General features: G+C 36.2%; 2 protein-coding genes across 3 annotated transcripts in view; one reads left to right on the top strand and one right to left on the bottom strand.

Moving 5' to 3' along the window:
* LOC142340508 (dynein, cytoplasmic 1, intermediate chain 2a-like) overlaps nt 1-23,592 on the bottom strand; it is a gene marked incomplete at its 3' end in the record, with an annotated part of 131,395 nt that overhangs the window by 46,895 nt on the left and 60,908 nt on the right. The window contains exon 13 of the mRNA XM_075391083.1: nt 4,711-4,854. Within this exon, the coding sequence (XP_075247198.1) occupies nt 4,711-4,854 (144 nt within the window). The remainder of the gene's footprint in view (nt 1-4,710; nt 4,855-23,592) is intronic.
* Nucleotides 14,197-19,628, top strand: LOC142339674 (uncharacterized). Of its 2 annotated transcripts, none has more exons than XM_075389893.1 (6): nt 14,197-14,692; nt 15,928-16,702; nt 16,911-17,342; nt 17,927-18,151; nt 18,816-19,003; nt 19,285-19,628. In XM_075389893.1, exons 1-6 carry the CDS (start codon nt 14,684-14,686, stop codon nt 19,498-19,500), a joined length of 1,845 nt encoding a protein of 614 aa, XP_075246008.1. In that variant the 5' UTR covers nt 14,197-14,683; the 3' UTR covers nt 19,501-19,628. The 2 variants fall into 2 exon arrangements, with proteins under 2 accessions (XP_075246008.1, XP_075246007.1); XM_075389892.1 differs by having other exon boundaries at nt 14,198-14,692; nt 14,981-16,702.

Genomic DNA, 23,592 nt, shown 5'->3' with positions numbered 1-23,592 from the left:
AAATTTCAGGATATTAAAAATACTACTAATGCCAGCTATAAATAGCTTTATTGAGCTTTGATAACCTAATGTATTATGACATAATGGACGAGCTATATATGTTTATCCCATTTTTTGTTTATTTTGCACTTTTGATTTTGACCGTAATCACTATATTGCGTAATTCAAAGAACTTAAAATCCATTCAGTTGAAACAGTGATTGAATTAAGTCACAAGTTAAACGTGAAAATCCTGACTTATGTAAACCGAAATTATGATCAAAAGGTAAAGTGAAACAAAAAGGACGAATCCTGAATTACAATTCAAAGAATTGAATTAACTAAGGAACCGACCATTCACATTTTAACAGCAAGATGAAACCAAGATAGACAACAACGTTCTTGACACTATAAGCGCACAACTGCATCAAAATAAATCTAAAAACAATCGTCCAATTATTCTTCATTCGCAACCAACGAAATCTGTCATTGTCTGACTAAATAATACGACAAAATACGACAATTTCAAGAAATCAAAAGTTCGCTAAAAATTTTTTAAAACAAATAATAAAAAAGCAACCGCAAAAGACTGAAATAATTATTTCCATAAACGTAACCCAGATTATCGGCCGATGAGCACTGTCATCTATGACTTAGCTGACAAGACAGCAATTAGTACAAACAATAGCAAAACAAAGATTACTAAAATTTTGTGAAAACTAACAGCGTATAAGTCATAAAAGCTACTAACTGAAACAATTAATTCGATCAACTTAGGCATTATTAGCAATAGATCAGACCTGTCACTAATCGGAGTGAGAGAAGACAAAAATGTGAACAAAAACTCAAATTTCATAATGCTTCCCGAAAAAAAAACAGTGCCAAAGTAAGACAGCATTAGCTTTGTACTGAAACAAAGATATAAGTTAAAAATAACATTAATAGCAACCTATGACACCCTTCCGTAATGATATTAAATGATAACACAACTAAAAGTACAGCAAACGCTCCCAAAACTGGAAAATCCAAAAAAAAGGAAAACCAAGTGTCAAAGTTAGAAAACCAAAAGCCATGAACTCACACAAAACAGAAACATTTATAAAAATGGGTTAAAAAAATAATCACTAATATTTTTTGACACTGAAAAGTGTCAAAGTCATAAAAAGCATTAAGAGCCCGAATGCGAGCAAATGCAAACAGGCGCAATTAGAATTAAATGTATCAATTTAATAGTCCTCAAGAGACGAAAAACAAAAAACATAATTTAAATTGCTGCCCGTGAAAAAAAAAATCGCCTTCCCTTTAGAAACCAAAAATTCATATTCAAATAGCGATTTATCACTGAACTTTAAATATAGTTTGAATAAAACATCAATCATTAAATCTATTAGCATTTTCGCTCCCGTTACTGATCCAGTGTATTTAAAATCACCACCCTAATTTGATTTCTAACTGACGTAAAAAAACCCGAAAAAAGTGTGAAAAGAACTTTCAAAACATAGCATCACAGCTGCTGAAACAACACAAAGAATTGAATGAAACCTTAGAACTAATGTACCTAACCAGCAGATCAACTTAACAATGCCACCCAAAAAGAAAAACAATCAAAAATTGAGAAAAAAATCAAGCAAAAATATAATCATTGCTAAAATACCTGAAGCTTTTAAGTTGACGCCCTTAAATTGCGGTCCTTTTAAATATACCCATCAACCCACATAAAAGCTTTGAAAGAGGTTTATTGGCAAAAAAAAAATAGAAAAAATTGAGAAATATGACATACATAAAAATTAAAAATTTCATAATTTTGCATTATTAAAACGTTCAAAAGCATATTTTGTCTAATGAATCTGTCCAGTAACCCAGCTGCAAGACCTATAAACTTTCTAGTTGACCGTAAATATCGATACACTGAGGAAATGGCAAAACAATTCAAAAAATTTGAAAACAATTGCCAGTTTTTGAAAAAATGTTGCTAAAATTTGTAAAAATTATTAAATCAGAACCATTTCTATGTCTCAAGAGGCTATCTAATAACCCCAATTTCAAGCCTTAATAAGTTTAATTGCTCAAAACATCGATAAACTAGGAACATGACAATAATTTCCAGGAAATTTGAAAAACAATTCCAAAGAATAGCAACAATTCGTGATTTCAAAAGGCTGAACACCATTCTATTTTCCCTAGCAACTATGAAGTAACATACTGGAAACCTTAGATGAGGTTACCTGGCCAATGAGGCAAGAAAAACGTGAAAAAAGAAACTTAAAAACTTCAAAATTGCTATTTTTTATCAAAAAATTGCAAGAAATCGCGACATTAAACAATTCCCTATGCAAAAACCTATTATCAGAGCATAGAGATTTTGTGACCCCTGAAGCTGGAAAACTCAATATTTAGAAAAAACCTGCCAAAATTAGTATACGTCAATTCAAGTCCAATCGAACAAAAAATCTCGAAAAGACAAAAAACATGTTAAGTTGCATCGTGTTGGGCTCAAAAACTTTTAAAAATGGCTTTTTAACCTTGAGTTAAAGCCTTCACAGCAGCTGCACCACTCTGAACACTTTAAAGAAAACTAAAGCCAGCTTTGGGCTAGTAATGGAACTTTTTTTGAACTTAATGCCCACTGGGCCTTATATGTTTATCCCATTTTGAAAATCAAAGTTACGGGAAAAGTGAACTTTGATAACCTAATTCTCAATGACTTAATGACCGGGCTCTATCAGTTTATCCCGTCTCTTTTGATTATTCTCTTTTGACTTTGAGAGTATTCACCACATTGCGTAATTCAAGGCGTGAAAAAATTTAAAACCCATTCAGTTGAAACGGTCAATAAAAAAATCGTGAGTCATGTAAAACGATAAACGTGATCAAAAGTTAAAGCGAATTAAAAAACTTAGCAGGACAAGTTCTGACGTACAATTCGAACAATTTTCATTGACGAAACAAAGAATTACACCGAGAACGGACTCTGAGAGCATTGAGAAAACCAAGTCCAAAACAATCAGATCAAAAATGTAAAAAAAAAAAACAGAAAATCAAAGTGAAAATTCAGCATGTGAACAAAAACCATGAGCGAGAAAAGGAAAAATGCCGCATGTGAACAAAAAAGTCACTAGCGAGAAAGAGAACTTTGGTTCAAACAGAAAACGAGGCCTAGAATGAACTATGAATGATTCGGAAAAATCATTTAGAAAAAATTCAAGTACGAAAAATCGAAAACAGTAAAACTCAAAGTGAAATTGCCGCATATGAACAAAACAACCACTAACGAGAAATCAAGTTTCTTCAAACACGCTTTTCTCCCACTTTAAATATAGTGGAAAACTTTTACGCCACAAACGCACTCGCTTTGTCGCTCATCTTCCTGTTTAGGCATGATCAAAATCACTACTCCAATTTGATTTCAAAATTTATGAAAATGTGTGAACAGATCATTTAAAAAAGACAGCGTCCCAATACAATGTTTTTGAATTGTGAAACATAGGCGGCAGATTGCCGGAATAGCTGCAAAAGAATAGACCTGCGTGCCATATAGACCTGCGTGACAGATCTAATTAAAAAAATCGACGCAGCTCAAAAAGCTAGGTAAAAAACATTCAGCGATAAATTAATAAAGCTTGCTGAAATTCATCCCGCAGAAGCCTCTTATTAGGGACCGTTGCTGCACATATGAGTTCCTTTGACCTTAAACAAATTCAAGTTAAACTTAAGTTTTAAAGTGCAAAAGTCATTTTATAGAGTGAGGTAAGTCACTTGTGATCAAAATCTAATCACGCAAAATACTTTTGCTAAAGATAGTGAGAAATGACGTCACGCGCGCAAACGCCGTTAGTGAGAGGAAGAAATAATTCAGAAAATTTGACTTTTTCAGCTTTGCTGTGTGAACAAATGTAAAACGAAAAAGAGCGTCAGATGACGAAACAAAAAACATAGCAGGACAAGTCCAGACGTACAATTCAAAGAATTCTCATTGACTAAACAGAAAAACTAGACCTAGAATGGACTATGAGTGAATTGAGAAAACCATTTTAAAAAAATCAGATCAAAAAATAAGAGAAAAAAACAAAAAATCAATGTCAAAATGCCGCATGTGAACAAAAAAACTACTAGCGAGAAATGAAAATTTAATTCAAACAAAAAACTAGGCCTAGAATGAGCTGTGAATGGATTGGGAAAACCATTTAGAAAAAAATCCGATCCAAAAAATCGAAAAAACAGTAAAAATCAGAGTGAAATTGCCGCATGTGAACAAAAAACCACTACCGAGAAACCGAATTTTTGTTCAAACACCATTTTCGCACTCTACTTTAAAATTAGAGCGAAAAAATTCACGCCGCAAAACCACTCGCTTTTTCGCTCCATTTCCTGTTTCGGCGTGACCAAAATCACTTCTCCAGTTTGACTTCAAAAATCATGAAAATGTGTGAACAGATCTTAAAAAAAAAGACAGCGCCCCAATACAATTCAAATTCTTTGAATTGTAAAAACCAAGAGCACCGCAATATAGCTCCGCTCAGCTTACAGCTTCGCAGCTATAAAAAAGACCGCCTAAATAATAGCCGTTGAGAGAGGCGACTTTATGCCCTCCGAACTTTACCTGTAGCTCGTATTCGAGGATGAAAGTGAAAATGGTCAGCCGAAAAATTGGTAAAGCGAAAAATTGCATTAAAAAATATCACAGGGCTATAATTTCTACAAACTTTGCTTTGGAGCAATTAATAATTTTACCTCTGTGTCGTGGTTGAGGTTCCAGATGTCGAGTCGTCCGGTTGTGAGAGCGGTGCAGAATGTGGCTGGATGGGTTGGACACCACCTGGCCTCAGTGACGTACTCTCCTAGACCCTCTAAAGAGTGCAGGGCACGACCTGGAGTCTAAAACATAACAGAAAGGATAGCCACAATAGTCTGGGAACTTACGAGGAAATCATACGAGTGCCACTTAATCATATATAGGGCGTGTTTATAACCTAATTGGTATCACTCCACTATAAATATACTTCTATGGACATATTTATTTCAGAGAAATTATTGTCTTGTTTTCTTTTTTTAAAATGCAACGAAATTACTCATTTCATGCACGGTTATCGATAGCAATTTAAAAATAGGTTAATGAGTCATACATCAATATAGGGTCACCGGAATTCTAATAAACTTAAACCGGCTAAAATTAAGTTTCAGTGTTTGTAGATCCACCAGAACGCAATCATGTTTTCCTAGTTTTTATTGTAAAGCCAGTTCCTGTCTATAGCTAGTTCCTGTCTAATTTATTCATTCACAGTGAATTAATTCCGAGCAAATATACCGTCAAGCTTCACATGTCTCAAACTGCAGTAATAACATCAAAAAATTATCCAGCTTGGAAATTGCATCAGTTTGTTATTGCAATCAAACTGAAAAATTTATTCAGTTTTCATTCAAAAATTAATTCAAAAATTAATGAGCAACATCTGAAATTGCCCATTCGTTCACGAGATACCTAAGCCTAATGCCTAATGATGATCAAAATGCTGTTATTGTCACTTTCGGATCAGTACCTCAAAGTGTGATAGGAAAGCCACAAGCAAGTACTCCACTTTGTGCAGGAACGTCCTTTGGGAGTGAGACTTTTATAAAAAGAGATTTTTCACTAAAAGTTGCTTAAGATTTTAAATCCCGACTTTTTCCTCAATTTGCCGAGTTTTCTTCTAATTTTCTTCCAGTTTTATATTCACCTTCAAAAGTCTTAAGCTCAAAAGTCTTCACCTTCCGCCGAGTTTTATCCTTCAACTTCAAAAGTCTTAAGCTCAATTTAAAGCCTTCCTGCTTCAAGTTCGCGAAACGGCGCTGGCCGAAATGAGCCAGTTAAGTGCACTTCTCTCCGAAGCACGAAACATTGCAGACGAAACATCACAAGATGAACAAGACTTCATTCAAGTCAGAAACAAACGAAAACGAACCCGAAACTATCAAAACACCAACTCAGAAACAATCAGACCAGTGATAATAACTATTAATCCCAGGCCAACACAAGTTCATTTTGCTCGTTTGATGAGAAATAACTTCCCTCAACTCAAAATCAATTGCATCAGAGAACTTCCAAACAACAATGACTTCTTTATCCAACCCGAAGACCAAACTACAAGAGAATGTCTGATGAACGCCTCAAATCTTCAACTTGTCTTTCCAAACACCTCTATCAACGCAAGAAACACTCTGCCAAAAGCCAAATCTAAACCCAGTTTTGTAATTGTAAATGTTCATCAGAGCATACAAGAAAATGAAGTGAAGGAAGAACTTCTCAACAACAATGCTATGAATGTGATCAAGGTGCTTCGGATAACAAGCAGGGCCACCGGAAAACCAACAAAACTGATTCGCGTAATAACTGATTCCTCAAACCATGTAACAGCCGCAGTCAAACATGGCGTTAAAATAGGCTGGGTGCTCCATCGCTGCGAACCAAGTAAAGAACCACCTCACGTTAAACAATGCTTCAAATGTCAGAAGTTTGGTCATTCAGCAAGCGATTGTAAAGACGAATTGAGATGTCTACGATGTGCGGGCAAGCACACTGTGAAAAGTTGCAATGAATTGAAAGAAAGAGCAAAATGTGCAAACTGTGGTGGCTCACACGCAACAGTGTATAGAGGCTGTCCCACATATCAGAAAGCCGTGACTGAAGCAAATAAACAGAAACAAGAAACAAAATACTCAAGTGCCGTTAAAAGTAAAGAGACTCAGAACACTCAGCCATTAACCACTACAACCATTACTGTTCTAGTAGCTGAAGTTCTCAGTAAAATAAGAAACAGTCTCAATACGATGTCCTATAGCGATATTATCAGCCTCGTTAGCAACAGTGCCTCCAGAGTGTTTAACGAAAGAATAGAAGGACAAGAAATTCACGATAATATCAAGAAGGCAAACCTAATGCAAACTGTTAACACAAACATGATTCAATCTAACAGCCAAGAAATTCTTCAAAATGGACAACATTAAAATTTTACAATGGAACTGTCGTGGCTTAGAAAACAAAATTCATGAATTATTCTTGTTTCTTACGAAAGAAAACATCGACATTGCTTGTTTAAATGAAGTCAAGAAATGGCAAAAACGTTTCATACATGAGAAATATTTTATTGTAACAGAAGCAAAAGCAAGCAATTTTCATGGGTCTGTTATCATTGCAAAAAAGGGCATAAATGTCAAAGAGGTCAGACCAATCATATCAAGAAAAAACAATAACGGACAAGCATTAGAAATAATCGGTGTAAACTTGGAATCGCCAGTCATTGGAAATTTATGGATAATCAACGTTTACAATTCACCCAATCAAGACCTAAATACTGCCGAAATATTTGACAACAACTCCCAGAACGTATTCATATGTGGAGATTTCAATTCTCCTCATCAAGAGCTCAATTGTACATACAACACCGAAAACGGCGAAAAACTGCTGGAAATAATTGATGAAGGAAACTTCAAACTACTGAACAACGGCTATCCAACGTATCAATCTAATCAACATAAGAGCCAGAGCATGCTTGATTTACATTTCTGTAGTCTTTCAGTCCTTAAGCATTTTGACAATTTTCAAGTATTAGAAGATTTCGGCAGCGACCACTCAGCGACACTTACCTCATTGAAATTGAAACTTCAAGTAGAATTTGATCTAAAATCAAAAGTTGATTTCCAGAAGTTCAAAAAACAAGCGAAAATCAACTACAAAAATTCCTGCTTGTACCCACCAAAATATCCAAACAAAGACAATCTGAATGAAACGAGCCATAACATAGTCGAGATTATTCATAAATCAATTGATCAGTCCTACGTAAATAAAAGGAAACTTCAATTTAGTCCAGAGGTAATCAAACTAATCAAGCAAAAGAAAAAGATAAGGAGGCAACTAAAACGTGCAAAAGATGACACTTTCTATCGTTTGAGAAAAGAAATCAATTTCTTGCAACGAGAAATCAGAAGAGCATTCAAACGTTCGACTGAAAGACAAAACCGAAAATTAATTGAAACAGCGAAACAAAAAGGAAACAAGGGGTTCTGGAAAGCAATCAAAACCATCACCAGCGATAAACAACAGTCAAGCGGATCACATTCACAAATAACGTTTAAAGACCAAATTGCCGTAACTGACCTTGAAAAGTGTGAAATGTTCAAAAGCCTACTGAGTAAGACAATGATAGAACACCAATACGAAAACGAAGATTTACAAAAGTATTTTCTCGAGACAGAACGAAACACAAAACATCTATCAGAAACCGATCCAAAAGAAGTAACTGCAGACATCTTCTTAAAAGTTGAAGAGTTCAATGAAATTTTGAAAAATACAAGTAAATCATGCCCCGGGCCAGACAAAATAAGCTATCAGCTACTAAAGGCGCTACCAAAAAGCATTAAAGCTTTCATGTGCATAATTATTTCCAGCTCAATTAACAATTCTTACGTGCCATGCCCTTGGAAAGATTCACAAGTAACAATGATTCCAAAACCTAAAAAAGACAAAACGAAAGCAGAAAATTACAGACCAATTAGCCTTACCAATTGTATTGCAAAGGTCTGTGAAACTGTTGTTAAAAATCTCATCGTAGACCACTGTGAAGCAAACAAAGTCTTTGGACCAAATCAAAGTGCATACAGAGCAAACAGATGCACAACCGATAATCTCCTTGTTTTGACTCAGCATGTAAGTGAAGCATACCAGTGGTCAGAAATGGTGGGACTTGTCTGCCTTGATGTAGAAAAGGCTTTTGATGCGGTCTGGAGATTAGGTTTGATTGACAAATTGATTAAAATCGGAATACAGACAAAAATCGTCAAATGGGTGAATTCCTTCCTCTCACAAAGAAATGTTTACGTGAAAATTAAGAATACGAGAAGCGAGAAGTTCTCACCAACAGCCGGGGTCCCCCAGGGTAGCGTTGTGGCGCCCATATTGTTCCTAATTTATGTCTCCAACACTCCAGAAACTCCAGCAGAAATTTCTCAGTTTGCAGATGACTTTGCAATGTTTTACAGGTCAAAGTCCAGTCAGTTAATACAAAGCAAACTCCAAGCCTCACTCAACACTCTCATAAAGTGGTGTGATAAGTTAGGAAGCTTCTTTCGGGCAATCTGCCGGGGATCCCTGGCTCCGTCGCCGAAGCTTTCGAGAGGAATCACCCGAACCATGCCGTGAGGAAACTTCTCCTCTGGAGGAGGACTCTCGGGAGTAGTGCGTACAGACATTTTGTTACTCCCCTCAAGCCTGAATGCTCAGTATTTGTAAAAAATACGATACAATTCGAAACCGGCAAACTTTGCACCAATGATTCTAAAGTATCTCAATTATGTATAACGAATTCAATTCAAAAATCGAGAGAAACTCATCAGCCACGGTAAATGAACCGGACTATAAAGACAATTCTCAAGCAGAGACGTGCGTAAATTGGCGCAACACATAAGTATACTAAAAGAAAAACACAGCGGGAGTTCGATCCCCCAACGCGCCGCAGCTGTCTCGAGCAACAAACAAAGCTGATTAATTCTCATCCCTTCCTCTAGTTTTAGTTTAATTCAATCTCTTTTTTTTTTCTGTCCTTTTTTACCTACTTATTCTTTCTTTTTTTCCCGATCCCTGACAAAACTTACCTTTATGCCTAACAATGTTCAATAACAACTGCAAACACGGCTAGCCAGAAGTAATCAACGACAAGTAATCGCAATCAGGAAAAGCCAGTAAAAACCCTCCACGGTGTTTAAAATGGCTTCGTACCCCAGTAACAATGTACAGTTTAGAACCAATTTCCCAAATTCAAACTCAAACTCAAAACTCTTCAAGCTGCTGCTGTAATAAACTTGATTGTTAATGGTTGTACATGAATTTCAATTGGAGCCCATTCGTTCACGAGATAATTAATGTGTTCATTTTAGCTTTCATTAACTGCTTTAACTCAACTTCTAATTCACATACTGAATTAGAAAGCGACAGACCATTACAACACAAAATTCTCACAGAGCAAACGATATATTTCAAAAAAAAAACAAACAAGTTCATCATTTCGTTAAAACATTCCAATACAGGTCAACGTCTGAATTAAAAAAAATTATTGGCTCATCATACACAAATGTAGTTAACATGATTTGCCTGCTGTTGGCGTTTTGTTCATACATCCATATTTAAAATGCGTATTAAATGTTTGCTCTGATTTATTACACAATTTTTAATAATCATGTACGTTCATTACACAAAGACAGGTCTATTTGGCAAGGACGCCTTGTAAATCAACACAGTGTTTGCAGTGTGATGAAAATTAATATTCAAAGCAAATAAAGTGGAATTAGATTGAAGATCAATTAAATCAATGCGTGATTGATTCCTTTTCTCACTTTCAACCACCGCCATATATGCATACTAAAATACTTATGTACAAGTTTCAACAGCTTTGCAAAAATAAAAACAAAATTTAATTGCCGTACTTATAGCACGAAAATGTTTGCTGAATTGTTTTGATTCTGCTATTTAAGGAGAGAGGAACGGTCTAGCAACGCCTAAAAGCCAAGACAAGATCTGGACTTCTGAAACCTATCAAGATTAACCACCTCCTTGCAAACGCCAATGACCAACGACCTGATACAATGTCATCCATATATGCTGGTTTAACCATTTTTCTACAATTCTATTTTTGCTTGACATACTACTAATCGTATGACAACGTTAGTGATAGAAGGTTAAGATTAAGTATAAAAGCTGCGTAATGTTTTCAGCCATTCTGTGTTCCCAAAATTATTATTGCAACACAACAAAGAGGAATTCATTTGATTGGCCACTGTTTTCGTTTTGATGAGCACTAAATGCAACCAAAACTGTCTCCTTATGTTTGGAAAAGGCTATAGCCGAAGATATAACCAATATTTGTGGTTAAATATGGCCATGCCTCATCAGATGACGACAATTGATATAAAACTATCACGACCAAAAATGAGATTAGAATAACCCGGTTAAAATTGATTAACACGCTTTCAATACGAAATGCCAACTTGTAATTGGACCGTTGAACACAAAAGATGAAGGGAAGAAATCGGCTATTGTGGTATTGTTTATCTTTGTATTGAGACAAACATCACGTAGCCCTCGAAATTGCAGGCCATTTTTTTCAGAGGCGACTAAGTTTTATCCTCAGTTCAAAAATTACCGACAAATTGCCAAAAACAGAGACATCACTGCTCTGAACTGTGTTGCGACTGAACCATACATATCCACAACTACAAATAATTTTATATTAATAGTTTGTGTGTCTGTAAATTGTCCATAAAGCGTAGGCAAATATAATGAACTAAAATTTTCAACAATGAAAAATTTCGTGAATATTTGTTTACAGCCAATGAGCAGAACGCCGACAAAAATTGACCACCTTTTCAAAGTGTTCAAATGTGCAATGTGCAATTTGAAGTTCAATTTTTTTCTTTTCACATTACAAAATAGGTTACTAAATTAGACGTCAATGGATGTGAACAAACATCACTCAACCATAAACGACTAACGTCGAGTCGAGCGAATTGCACTCAAACGACTGACGAGGGGTCGACAACAAACTTAGAGGCAGAGGTCCGAACTCAGCACTTCCCAATAGGACCTCCAAATCATCTAAATATACCTCCTTAGCAGTTTTGGTTACTAAACAGAGATTTAATGACCTCATTTACCGGTTTATAACATTTTTGAAGACGAAAATTGAATGGTCATAGAAAAAATTGATCGAATGAACAATTGCATAAAAAAGATTAATCGGTACCCAGTAATTTCAGAAACTATGTTTGAGAGCAATAAATAACTGCTCTGCATTCTGATAACCTGATAACATAACATATGTACTAATCAATCAACTATAAATTTGATCATACCATTTCATTTGATTGAGCTCTTTTGACGTCAGCCGCACATCCGAAGCGCTCTAATCTATTGCAACCTGCTTCAGATGGGGTGGTAGCTAAATTCACCAGGTGGAGCTTCAAATGACGTCAGAGGAGGTTATTTTATACCACTATAAAAACTAATATATTTTTAAATTAAATCAATTTTGGAGCAATTTTCATTTGACTTTTAGCAGTGAATTGCGGCCACTTGAGTTCAGCTGCTGACAGTTGTGAGCTAGAAAGAAATTTAGATCATTCAAAACAAGAAAAACCATGGGCGCAAAGCTACTTACTTGAAAAGTTAAAACGGTCAAGCAAAACGGTCAAGCGAATTAATTGCTTCAAACTTTGAGAAAAACTAGACATGCATTTAGATTGCAAACAAAAACCGACAAACGGCCGACAAGTTGCTCTCAAAGGACAGGTGATAAATTTTTGTCGCTGCAGCCTTGATAAATTCTTGTTCGTGGGTGCCAAAACTGACGCCCAGGGTGAGATTCGAACTCTCGGACTCCGGAGTCCTAGACAGAACAAATTATCCTTCAACTATCAGGTCTTTGTGCTGTCCTATGATACAATCACTTTTAGTTTAGCAACAGACTTTACGTCGAAGTGAAAGCAATTGAGATCACTGGAAAGCAGAAGCGTGAGAAAGTCAACTCGAGAAGTCAAAGAATTTTCTATAACAAAAGCGCAAAAACGATCAATTAAAAACTTTGGCATAAAAAGACTACAAAAGCAGCTTCAAACGTCGTTCGGGAGCAATTAAAATTGAATGACTATGCAACCCAAAAACAACCCTATCGTTATAAAGCAACACAAATATTGTATCTGGAGATTCACAAACACGCAAAAATTTTTTTTAGCATCTTTGAGAAATTTCAAAACAGATGACCGCTTGATAAGCTAAAAATTAGAGGTATAAATACGACCGACTAACTTCAGGCCATTGCTCTCGAGCGACCCGCGACCAATTAGTATTAATAGTAAACAACTTGAGCGTAAGAAGGCTAGCATTAGGGGGTGTATTGGGGTGCCTGATTGAATTAGGAGTTGGGAGGGGAGTTGGGGCCTGAGTGGGGATTGCAGCGAGAGTGAGGGGGAGCTGAGCGCAGCCTCGAGGTGCTGACAGTCAAGCGAGCTGGTTTAGGGGTAGACGAAGGGGTAGTGGGGTGGAAACAAAAGCGTCCATACATGCCAAAAACTGGGCTTTACACTGATTTATATCGTCCCAGCATCTTTGTAGAATTGTACACTTAGAGACCAGTAGAGATCTAGGGGAAGAGCACAGCTACTTAATGCCCTCCAATCATGACATGTTTATCCCGTTTTTGAAGACGAAGAGCAAAAAGGCCCAAAAAGACCACAGTGCTAATATAATTGCTTCAAACTTAGTTTGAGAGCATTTACGTATTTGAGTTCAGTTTCAGTTCAGCTGTTGCAGCGAAATACCTCTTCCTATCTATGAAATGAACATGAAATATAGAAGCCAGCAACATAAAACTCGTCAATAACCACGCTAACACATTGAGAAGTTCATGAAAATTAACTCCGCAAAATCTTTCAAAAAAACAGGAAGCTTTAAACATATCCAAGCATCACTGACTACTGGCCGAGAAATTCCTGTCAAACAACCGATCAGTGGGAGGTGTTTCAGGCTTCACATTCAGCAGTCTTCAAATGCTTAAGTCATTGTTATAGATCACTTTGTTATTTGTCAATTTGTTCCGTTTCAATTCAGTACAGAAACTACGATCCGGACCTCTGATTCGCTTTCTTTCAGATTACGCAGAAACAAGAATTAAAGAGGCAAAAGGCACTCAACAAATCAGAGATGTCAGACAAAAATCGGTAGGCTAGCAATCTCGAAGAGACGTACAATGGGGTTAAATAAGTTGTTACAAATTTGTTTGATATCAAATGAATTTGAAGCAACAAAATTTGACAAATCGCAGTCAAGACCGTTAAACTTCACTTAGAGAACTTGGAGGAAACAGTTTTGTTGCGCATGATACAACAGCTTCAACGAATATAAACTTGGCAACTTGTTTATCACTTTTTGTAATAAAAAACACGAGGAGCAACAGCAGCCGCATCTATCTCGCAGTTATGTTTCTCTTTGTTTTATTGACATTTCATAACTTCCAATCGACTGTCTCTCACAATTGTGATGTTTTCAATTAGGCATTATTCCCAGCCGAGGCAAACAGGGAACATTAACAGACAAGTCATTACAAATAATGAGCAAACAGGAAAAATTATTAATTATTACTACTAGTTGTGGCAGTTATAAATTTGTCAAGTTGTCTCTTTTCCTCTTTCAATATCCATTCTAACTATTCTCTGCTCCTCTGCAGATATGACGCTGATGTTCTCGAGCTCGTTACTTTAGTCTTGTTTAACAAATATGCAGTATGGCAAATTAAGCTAGCGTCAGAGCGTATCAACAAAACAAAGCTTGTTTTGATAGTGAATGAAATGAAATGACGCCAAATAAGGTTAATATCTCAAAGGGAAAAATTAATTAAAAACATTCAATAAAAACAGCAAACACCAGATTAGACAAAAGAACATAACTTGTCTTTATTCCCCATATATTGCAATTACTGCTCACAAATTAAAAAGATTAGAGACTATTTTATTGGCTAACTACTCTAACAATAACTCAAATAACCACATTTCCGAAACTTACTAAGCTTAACTCTATTTCTTCGCCTTATAGCATTGTATTTTGCTAGATATACTTCAGATAAATAAATCTGCTAATTTTAACAATTCTGCGACATTTTTAAAATTTATTCGAGTTAATATCGCTATGAAGAGTGTAAGTTACGAATTTTTTCGTAAAGAGTTGCAGTTTTAATACGACCTGTGTTCGCTCATTCAATCTCTCAATCTTTTGTTGTTATGTTTTATGTCTCGATGATGAAAGTTGAAAAGACAGAGAGAGAGAGAGAAAAAGAAAGAGAGCGGAGCTATTTAGTATTTGGGGAGCAATATTAAAGAGAGGCTATCAAAATAAATGAGGGGATCAATTTTTAATAGAAACATTAGCAGGCTGTGATTAAATTAGGAGCGAAAAAAGAATTTTAATTTTGATACTTTTTACTAGTCGAGAGAGCGAGAGAGAGGCGAGAGAGGGGGGAGAGAGAAGAGAAGATGGATAAAGATTATGTGCTTTATTGTCAAGTGGAGGCAAAAGCAAGGGAGTGAGTAGGATCATTGTCTTAATTATTCAATTCCCACTGCCAATAAAACCAAATCCTTTCCTCATACTCTTTCCTTCCTTACTCTTCATTCCTTACTCTTCATCCTCATACTCTTTCCTTATCATTCCTCTACTCACACTTGTATTACACACTATCCTCTACTGTATCTGTTTACCTAAAATATCTATCTTCCTATCTATAGAGCTAGCTAACATGTCCTCATAACTAAATATAACATCATATTATCTTTTCTGTATTTCAATCCCTTTCTTCAAGTTGTCTTAAATCATTTTATCACTTCTCTTTTTACTCTCAATTGTTACATTTCTCGCAAAGATTTTTTCAGCTCAGTAAAAATAACTTCGATTAAAATATTTGTGTTACTCCTTTTTAACCTATTTTAGAAGCGCCAATACAAAATACAAAGCCATAGTACTAATTTGGAACTATTGATCTGTTTAATTGAAATCAATTAATTTAGCAATTAATTCAACACCTGATGCAACAATTCAAATCAACATTTGTTGACAAACAAACAAACAAATTTACGTAATAAAAACAAGCCAAGCTTTAATTAAAGTCATTTTCGCAATTTTCTCAAAAGCAAAGCGCAACTTAAATTTTTTTTGAAAAAATTGTCACATTTATCTGCGTATCGCTTTATAGCATAACTTGAGCAATTTCTTTTGGCTATAATCCCCAATCAAATAATTGACAGCAATATTGCCCAATCAAGGTATCCGGACCAATTAAACCAAATCCTCATTTCATCCCTGTAAATCCCAAAATCCAATCAATTTAAGAAATGACAGCCCTCGCACCCTCCAACACGCCTCCTTTACCTCTTCAGAAAAACAACAATAACAACAATCGCCAACAGCAAACAAACAACCAAAGTCAAATAAACAACGTCAAACAAGAATCTTTATCACCTTCTTCAGTAAGGCCACCAATAATACCACAGCCCAATGAAGAACCGCCAGTTGTAACTTCGTTACCTCAACTAATCAATCAATTCTGCTACCCTTCTCAAATTAAAAATTTCCCAGCCAACTCCAGTCCTCCCAGTACCTTATCCGGCTTCAATTCTCCAATCAATTGCCTACCTTTAAACTCACTTTTGGAACAACATCATCAGCTAGCAACGCCACCATACGCTCTGGCCTCAGCTGGATCTATACATAACTTTACCAACACTGCCAACGCTCCTCAAAACATTCCACAGTTCCAAACATCCTCCAATTCTTTCCAAAAACCCTCAAATATTTTGTCACAATCACCTTTGAATTTAAAAACATCGCCTGTCGGTCAAATTAGTCCCAACACTGGCACTTCCAACTCAACCAATCCATCTCCGAAACTCAACCCGGGAAATAACTTCAGCAGAGAGCTTCTTGAAATGTTCTACAACTACAGTACTTACAGATATGGTCCCCAATTCACCCCGGGTTTTCCTAATATGGGCACTAACTTGGATGGTGCGGGTCAATTTGGGGCAGTAGGCGGTGGTGGTGGTGGTGGTACTGTTGGCAACTACCCATTACAGCAACACACTGTGCTCCCTCAAATCCACCACTGGGCAGGCTCTAATCCTGTACTGGGCAACCAATCAGAGAGCTTCGAGGGTAACGATTAAAACAATTTTCAAAAACTGCAAAATTTGCCTTTCTTTCTCTAAAACTTTCAAGTTCTATTGAAAAATTAACGTACAGACTTCTCTTTACAAAGTGGTGAAATGGTAAATTAATTCTCTACAAATTGCTGGTGGTTTCTTTCAGAGCGTAAAATACGGTATCATATTTAAATTTCACAAAAATTGTTTTGCATTTTTAGGCCAAGAAGACGAGACGTCAGTGAAGAGACCAAACTCAAATGGCGACAACAGATACACGATTGAGAAACTTCTCGACACTTCCTCTACCAGTCCGACTTCAAACACAACAACACCAACTACAAAAGACAAACAGAAAAAGACACCCCCTCACTCAATCAACAGCCAGAAACCCAGCACAAATTTGAACAACCCAGGTTCCAGGGCTAAAAAGGGCAAAGAGAGCCAGTCTCTGTCTCAAGTTCAACCAACGGGCAACATTCCAGCAAATGATCTGGGCTCTTTTCCAGGAGGCAATGCTCTGTTTCAAAGTCAGCAAGCGGCCGCGGCCAGTCTTATGTTAACCCAACACGCACAAGCGGCTCTGATGCGTCAATGGCAACAAAGTCACATGATAAACTTCACTCAAACAAAGGACACAGACCACTTCTTAGGTCAGTTTCAATGCAAGACAAATGCGCAAACCTTCTCCAAAAAATGGTTATCTCAAATCAATGGGTGTCAACCTTTAAGCTCTATTTTATTCCATTAGCCGCCATTTGAGTTCAAATTTTGTGTACTATAGTCGAAACGTTAACATAGCAACATCATTTGCGCCAAAACGAGAGTTCCAAAATGGAAGTAATTTTAAATTTTAGATAAACTCGATTTCTAGAAATTTTTTAAAGCGGCACCATTTCCGCTTTGCCAAGTTCTAGCTGAACTCCACTTGATGGATGGTTTATTGAATCTAGAAAACATTTTTTACCAAATGTTCTTTAGCTCTTCTCTTCCTTAATATGCTTGAACTATTTTGAGATTCTGATTAAACATTAACCGACTAATGTAGGAAGAATTTCTCTCGAACGACAGGCGGGTAGAAAAAATTATCCCGGCCGGGATTCGAACCATTGACATCCCGATCCATACCCACATGCACTGACCACTCGGCTATCAGGCCCAAAAGCCCAAAACGTTTACAATAATTGCTATGAACTTCGTTCAGGAGCAATTAAGCAGAAAATATCTTTTCTTTTAGATTCCAATCTACGTAGTCGATCATCAACACAGAGTACAAAAGAGAGTCCCACAGACTCCTCCTCCCTCCGGAGTCTGGAACAATTTGGATCATCACTCAACACAGACTTGACTTCACCTCTGGATGATCAACACCTCAACGTCACCGTAAATGGAGGACCTCCACCTTCCCTACTCAGTTCTAGTCCAGTATCTGCAAACCCAGCAGATCTAAACCCCTTCGGAGGTATTGCTTGTCCCAAACTTTGTCGATTACTTCGATAGTATGTAATATTTGTAAATAACAAAAACAGCAATCAATACGATTGGGCAATATTTGCAGGCCTCAACCCATTATTTTGAGAATTCGGTACCGGCGTTCAGCAGATATGTCATTTTGCATGTCAGCTTTCAACTTCTATTTATATCTCTGCCTTTAATCCTCATGTTTTAAATCAATATAGACTTGGATTAAATTTAGTTAGTTAGGATTAATCTACGGCCTTTATTCTTGTTGCTCTGATTTAAAGATAAATCGCAAGAGTAAATGTTGCGTCACAAAATGTCATACAATTCCAAATTAGAGACAAATGTAAGTGTCATCGGCAACTGGGTAAGCAATGAAATCAGACAGCCATTATTGAAAAATAGGACAGGAATTGAACTGAACTGGGGTTTTGCTAACAATGGTTAAATAAAAAAATCATCAATTGCTGTTATCACCTTCAAACCATAATTACAAAAGAGTGAAGTTAGAGTTGAAAAAATGTTAGTAAAAACTTGGCTGTTGAACTTCGCATGAGGCCTTCAAATTACATAACACGCTATTAGTACCTAGAATCAATAATTTTACAATTCAAACGTGGGAAATTCAATCGCTTGAGGCTAGCAATTCTATGTTGTCTTTACAGATACTCCATCTCTGTCAGCAGCAGGGGGAGGGGGTGGTGTGGGTAACAATAAGAAACACACTCGACCCACTTTCTCTGGCCACCAAATATTCGCACTGGAGAAGACGTTCGAGCAGACCAAGTACCTCGCTGGACCAGAGAGAGCCAGACTCGCTTTCGCACTTGGTATGAGCGAGAGTCAGGTCAAGGTACGAAAAAAAACTCAAATGTGTATGAAATGATACATTAAATAACATGCAGTTATCTCAAGTTAAAACGATTTCACTAAGCTCCAAAAAGATTTCGGCGTGAGAATCTTTCATAAAAACGGAAAAATTAGAAAAGCTTTGAATTCTGACCTAATTCCCATTGCCTGCTGTTTACAGAATTTTCTTCAAAAAAAAAAATGTTTCAGTAGCAGCATAATAGATGTCAGTTTCTTTAATAATCGGCGAAAATGAACATTACGTCTAAATAGTTTCACTTTCAGGTCTGGTTCCAAAACAGACGTACAAAATGGCGCAAGAAGCACGCGGCCGAAGTGGCCTCTAACAGATTCAAAATGGCCGCCTCCATGGGCAACAACAATGGCAGCGATCAGACAGGTGTAGGCTCTTTGGCCAATTCGGATGGTTGCACTTTGAACCTCTCATTGGGAGGATCTGGCGATGATCTAGATGAATGTCTATACAGTGACTCTGAATGATTCTAATAATTCAACATGCAAATTATACAACATCTCGATTCATAAAAAAATTAGTTATCGATTCGTAAAATTTTGTATATAATGCTTTTGAATACACAACTGTATGTTTTGATAAATTTAATAATTTAGCATCGTTTTATTTCACGAATGGCATTTCTCCGATACGTAAATCCGTAAGCATAGAAACTGGAAATTACTCAACTTTTCCTCAACTTTCGAAAGTACCTACTTGCCCGAAAACTTCATGCTGTACTCAACTTCATATCGCGAACTCTAAACGCATCATTCAAAAATATTACATCAGTAAACTTAACTACTGACAGATTGTCAGAACTAGCAGCTCAATTCACCCATAAGCAAAGCAACATCAAAGGCCACTGAGCTCAGCAAAAATAGATCGATCTAAAAGTCAGTGAGGTTTCATCTTTCACGTTTAGAAAAATATGATTCAAAAAAAGCTGTAAGTTTTTAGTTTGCATTGCTTCCAACATTGAGCTTGACAGTTTCCAGAGCTACCATTTGAAAAATGGAGTACCAAATTTCGGGGAGCCAACTTTGAGTAGAAAAACTTTTCAATTGCTATTTTTCGACCCCCGTTTATTGCTCCGAAAGCGTGCATGCAAAATAAGTTCACACCGCTAAAAAAGATTAGCCCTCAACCGTTGGATTCTATTTCTCAGAAAGCGTGCAATTAAAATATGTTCACACAGCAAAAAAATAGCCCTATACCGTTGGTTTTTCAGGTATATGAGCATAAAATAATTGAAAGTTATTTGACGGTAAATTCCAAAAAGAAGAGGGGAGGGCAAGTTAAGGTCTTTGCAAATAGTTGCTCTTTTTTAACCGCAACCCAACAACTTGTATACAATAAGAGTTTTGTATTTCTGGTGTCAGAAATTCGCTAAATAGGCATTCATTCAGATCACAAAAAACGACATTACGTCTCAAATAAAAGCTGTGCTCAACTTCATATCGCGAACTCTAAGGGCATTATTAAAACATACCCGGCAGATTGCCGGAAAATAGCCGCCGTTGATTCCAATAAGCATGATTGGGATTGAAAGAATGAAAGATATTGGAAAAAAAGATTTTTGTACGAACATTTTTTAAGTCCGATTTATTTTGATGGCATTTTGTAGTTGAACATACTTGTGTTTCTTGGAGAGAGGCTACATGGGCTACTATCAATACCAATAAGCATTAGAGATGGTAACTAAGACTTATAGGAACGACGTTCAATTAGCGGGCATCTAAAATTGGGCTTTATGGGTTTATCCCGTTTCTATTTCTGACTTCAATTTTTTATACTGACTCTGTTCATTTTGAATTGCTTTGCTGAGCAACTGATGTTCAAATTCACTTTTAGCAGAATGAGAGAAGAGAGAAACTAGCCTAGAGAAGTCAAAAAGATTTCACGCAAAATGTCGAAAAAGCGGCAAAATGGTAAAGCGAAAAAAAGTTCGACGAAGTAAAAAAAATAGGAGCGCTATAATAGCCGGCTGAGAAGATGAGGGCGGCTATTAAATATTGCATCAATGCAAATAACTACTGACAGATTGTCAGAACTAGTAGCCCAATTCACTCATAAGCAAAGCAAAATCAAAGATCACTGAGCCGGGCTAACAAAGATCAACCTATATGTCAAGAGGATTTTCTTGTTTCATCTTTCGAAAAAAATTTAAAAACTTTAATTGGCAGCCAGCAAACAATTTAAAATTTGCCAAATTATCACTGCTTATCCTATCCTCAATACGTGCAACCAAAAGAGTTTTTTCAAAACTGCTATTTTGCTATTTTTCAGTGCTGAAATGATTAAAATTCATTCATTGAGCATAACCGTCTCTTTAAAAATTGAAGTAACTAATTATTGTGCAGCGATTTTTGAGAAAATTTTGTTCGTTTTCCTCAATTGCTATTCCTGATCTGCCTGTCCATGGCTCCAAAAGTCTATTCAACATATCTTCAGACAACTTAAAAAAAGGGAGTAAACCCTGGCAGTTAGGTTTTGAAGACATATGCGAATAACCTACTTGCAAGGGATTTGACGGAAAAACGCAAATCTTTCCGAACGTTAATCTTAATCTTATCCGCCAAATAACAACTTGTCTACAACAAGATCTCTTTATTCTGGTTTCAGAAAACATAACCGGCAAATAGCCGGAAAAAAGCCGCCCTTGACCCGCTTGACGCACATAGGGATTGACACAGAAGAAAAAAATTGAAGCCCAGCCAAAAAGACAATCTCAAAAGTTGAGATACTAAAATAATCAAAAATACTCAACAAAAAATATTCATTGCATAAACTCTTGAAGCTTTTATTTACCCTGAAGGCCAAATATGAAACAATTCAATATACCTATTGGCTCACGCACAAGATTTGAAAGAGATCTATTATCCACTAAATGTAGATAAACTCGAGAAATACGACAAACGCTTAAAAAACGCTTCTAAATTTTACGTTCAATAAAATGTCAAATAAAACGTTCAAAAGCAAGTCCTGGTCTGTGGAGTTCTGCCATGTAACCCATGTGCAACACCTAAAATGTCTCGTTGGCCAGTAAAGATCGTTAAGTTCATGAAAAGACAAAAAAAATCAAAAAATTAAAAAACAATTCCAAATTGTGATAAGATCCTGCGAAAACTTTGTGATATTTACATCCTCAGAACCAATTCATTGTCTCCAGAGACTATCCAGTATCGCTATTCCAAACCTTAAAGAGTTTCATTGGCTCATAAAGATCATAAAATTTGGAACTTTATAATACTTTTCAGATATAATGAAAAAGCAAATTCTATCAAAAAACTGTGTTAATAAAAAAATTGAAACCAATCCATTACCTCTAGCAACAATGCAGTAGCATATTATCAAACCCTAGAGAAGATTAATGGGTCCATGTTGCCGCAAAAACGCGTTCGTAGAAAATTTTCAAAAAAAAGTGAAAAAATTTGCAAGTTTTATTTAAAAAAAAATGCTATAATTCATGATGTTTAAATGCTAAAAACCACTCCATCACCAATAGGAACTATGCAGTAACCCATTATCAAACCCTGGAGGAGGTTGTTTGACACCTGGGAATGAAAAATGATATTTTGAAAAAAAAACTTGAAATTTTTTTAAAAGATGGTATAAATTTACGTGTTCATGTTTCCAGTAACAAAATATAGCGCTTAAAATGGGCATAAAAAATATTTCTTGAAAAAGACCTTTATCAACTTTTACAAACTTCAATTTTTGACTGGTCCAGCAAATAAGGCGGAAAATAAGGCGCAATATTTTGGGCTTAAAAACTCCTGAAAATGACCTTTTAACCTTGAAACACGGCCTTCTTCCCAGTAGCTTCACCACTCTAAGCACTTGAAGGACTACTAAGGGCGTCTAATGAAACTTGATGCCCGCTGAGCTTTACCTGTTTATCCCGTTTTGAAAGCTCAAAGTCATGAAAGGTGTGAAGTCCTGACGTACAATTCAAAGAATTTTCATTGGCTAAATAAAAAAACTATACACAGAACGGACTGTGAAGGAAATGGGAAACCAATTTCCAAAAAAACAGATCAAAAAAATTTAAAAACTGAAGATCAATGTCAAAATGCCCCATGTGAACAAAAAACCACTAGCTAGAAAAAAGAAAAATGGTTCAAGCCAAAAACTAGTCCTAGAATGAACAATGAATGCATTGTGAAAACTATTTAGAATAAAATCCGATTCAAATATCGAAAAAACAAAAAAAAATAAAAGTGAAATTGCCGCATGTGAACAAAAAACCACTAGCGAGAAAGCAAATTTTTGTTCGAACACCGTTTTCTCACTTTAAAATTAGAGCGAAAAAGATTCACGCCGCAAAACCACTCGCTTTTTCGCTCCATTTCCTGTTTCGGCGTGACCAAAATCACTAATCCATTTTGACTTCAAAAATTATGAAAATGTGTGAAAAGATCTTCAAAAAAGACAGCTCCCCAATACAATTCAAATTCTACGAATTGTAAAAAACCAAGAGAACGCCAATAATAGCCCCAGCTATCGCTGTGTGGCTATTCATAATCTAAATTAGAAACCAATTGCCAGAAATTATTAACGTCCTTCGGCAACAATCG

This window comes from Convolutriloba macropyga, chromosome 5 (assembly GCF_964194025.1).
Source record: "Convolutriloba macropyga chromosome 5, txConMacr16.3, whole genome shotgun sequence".
Taxonomy (NCBI): Eukaryota; Metazoa; Xenacoelomorpha; order Acoela; family Convolutidae; genus Convolutriloba; species Convolutriloba macropyga.
This window is presented reverse-complemented; position numbering and strand designations above follow the sequence as displayed.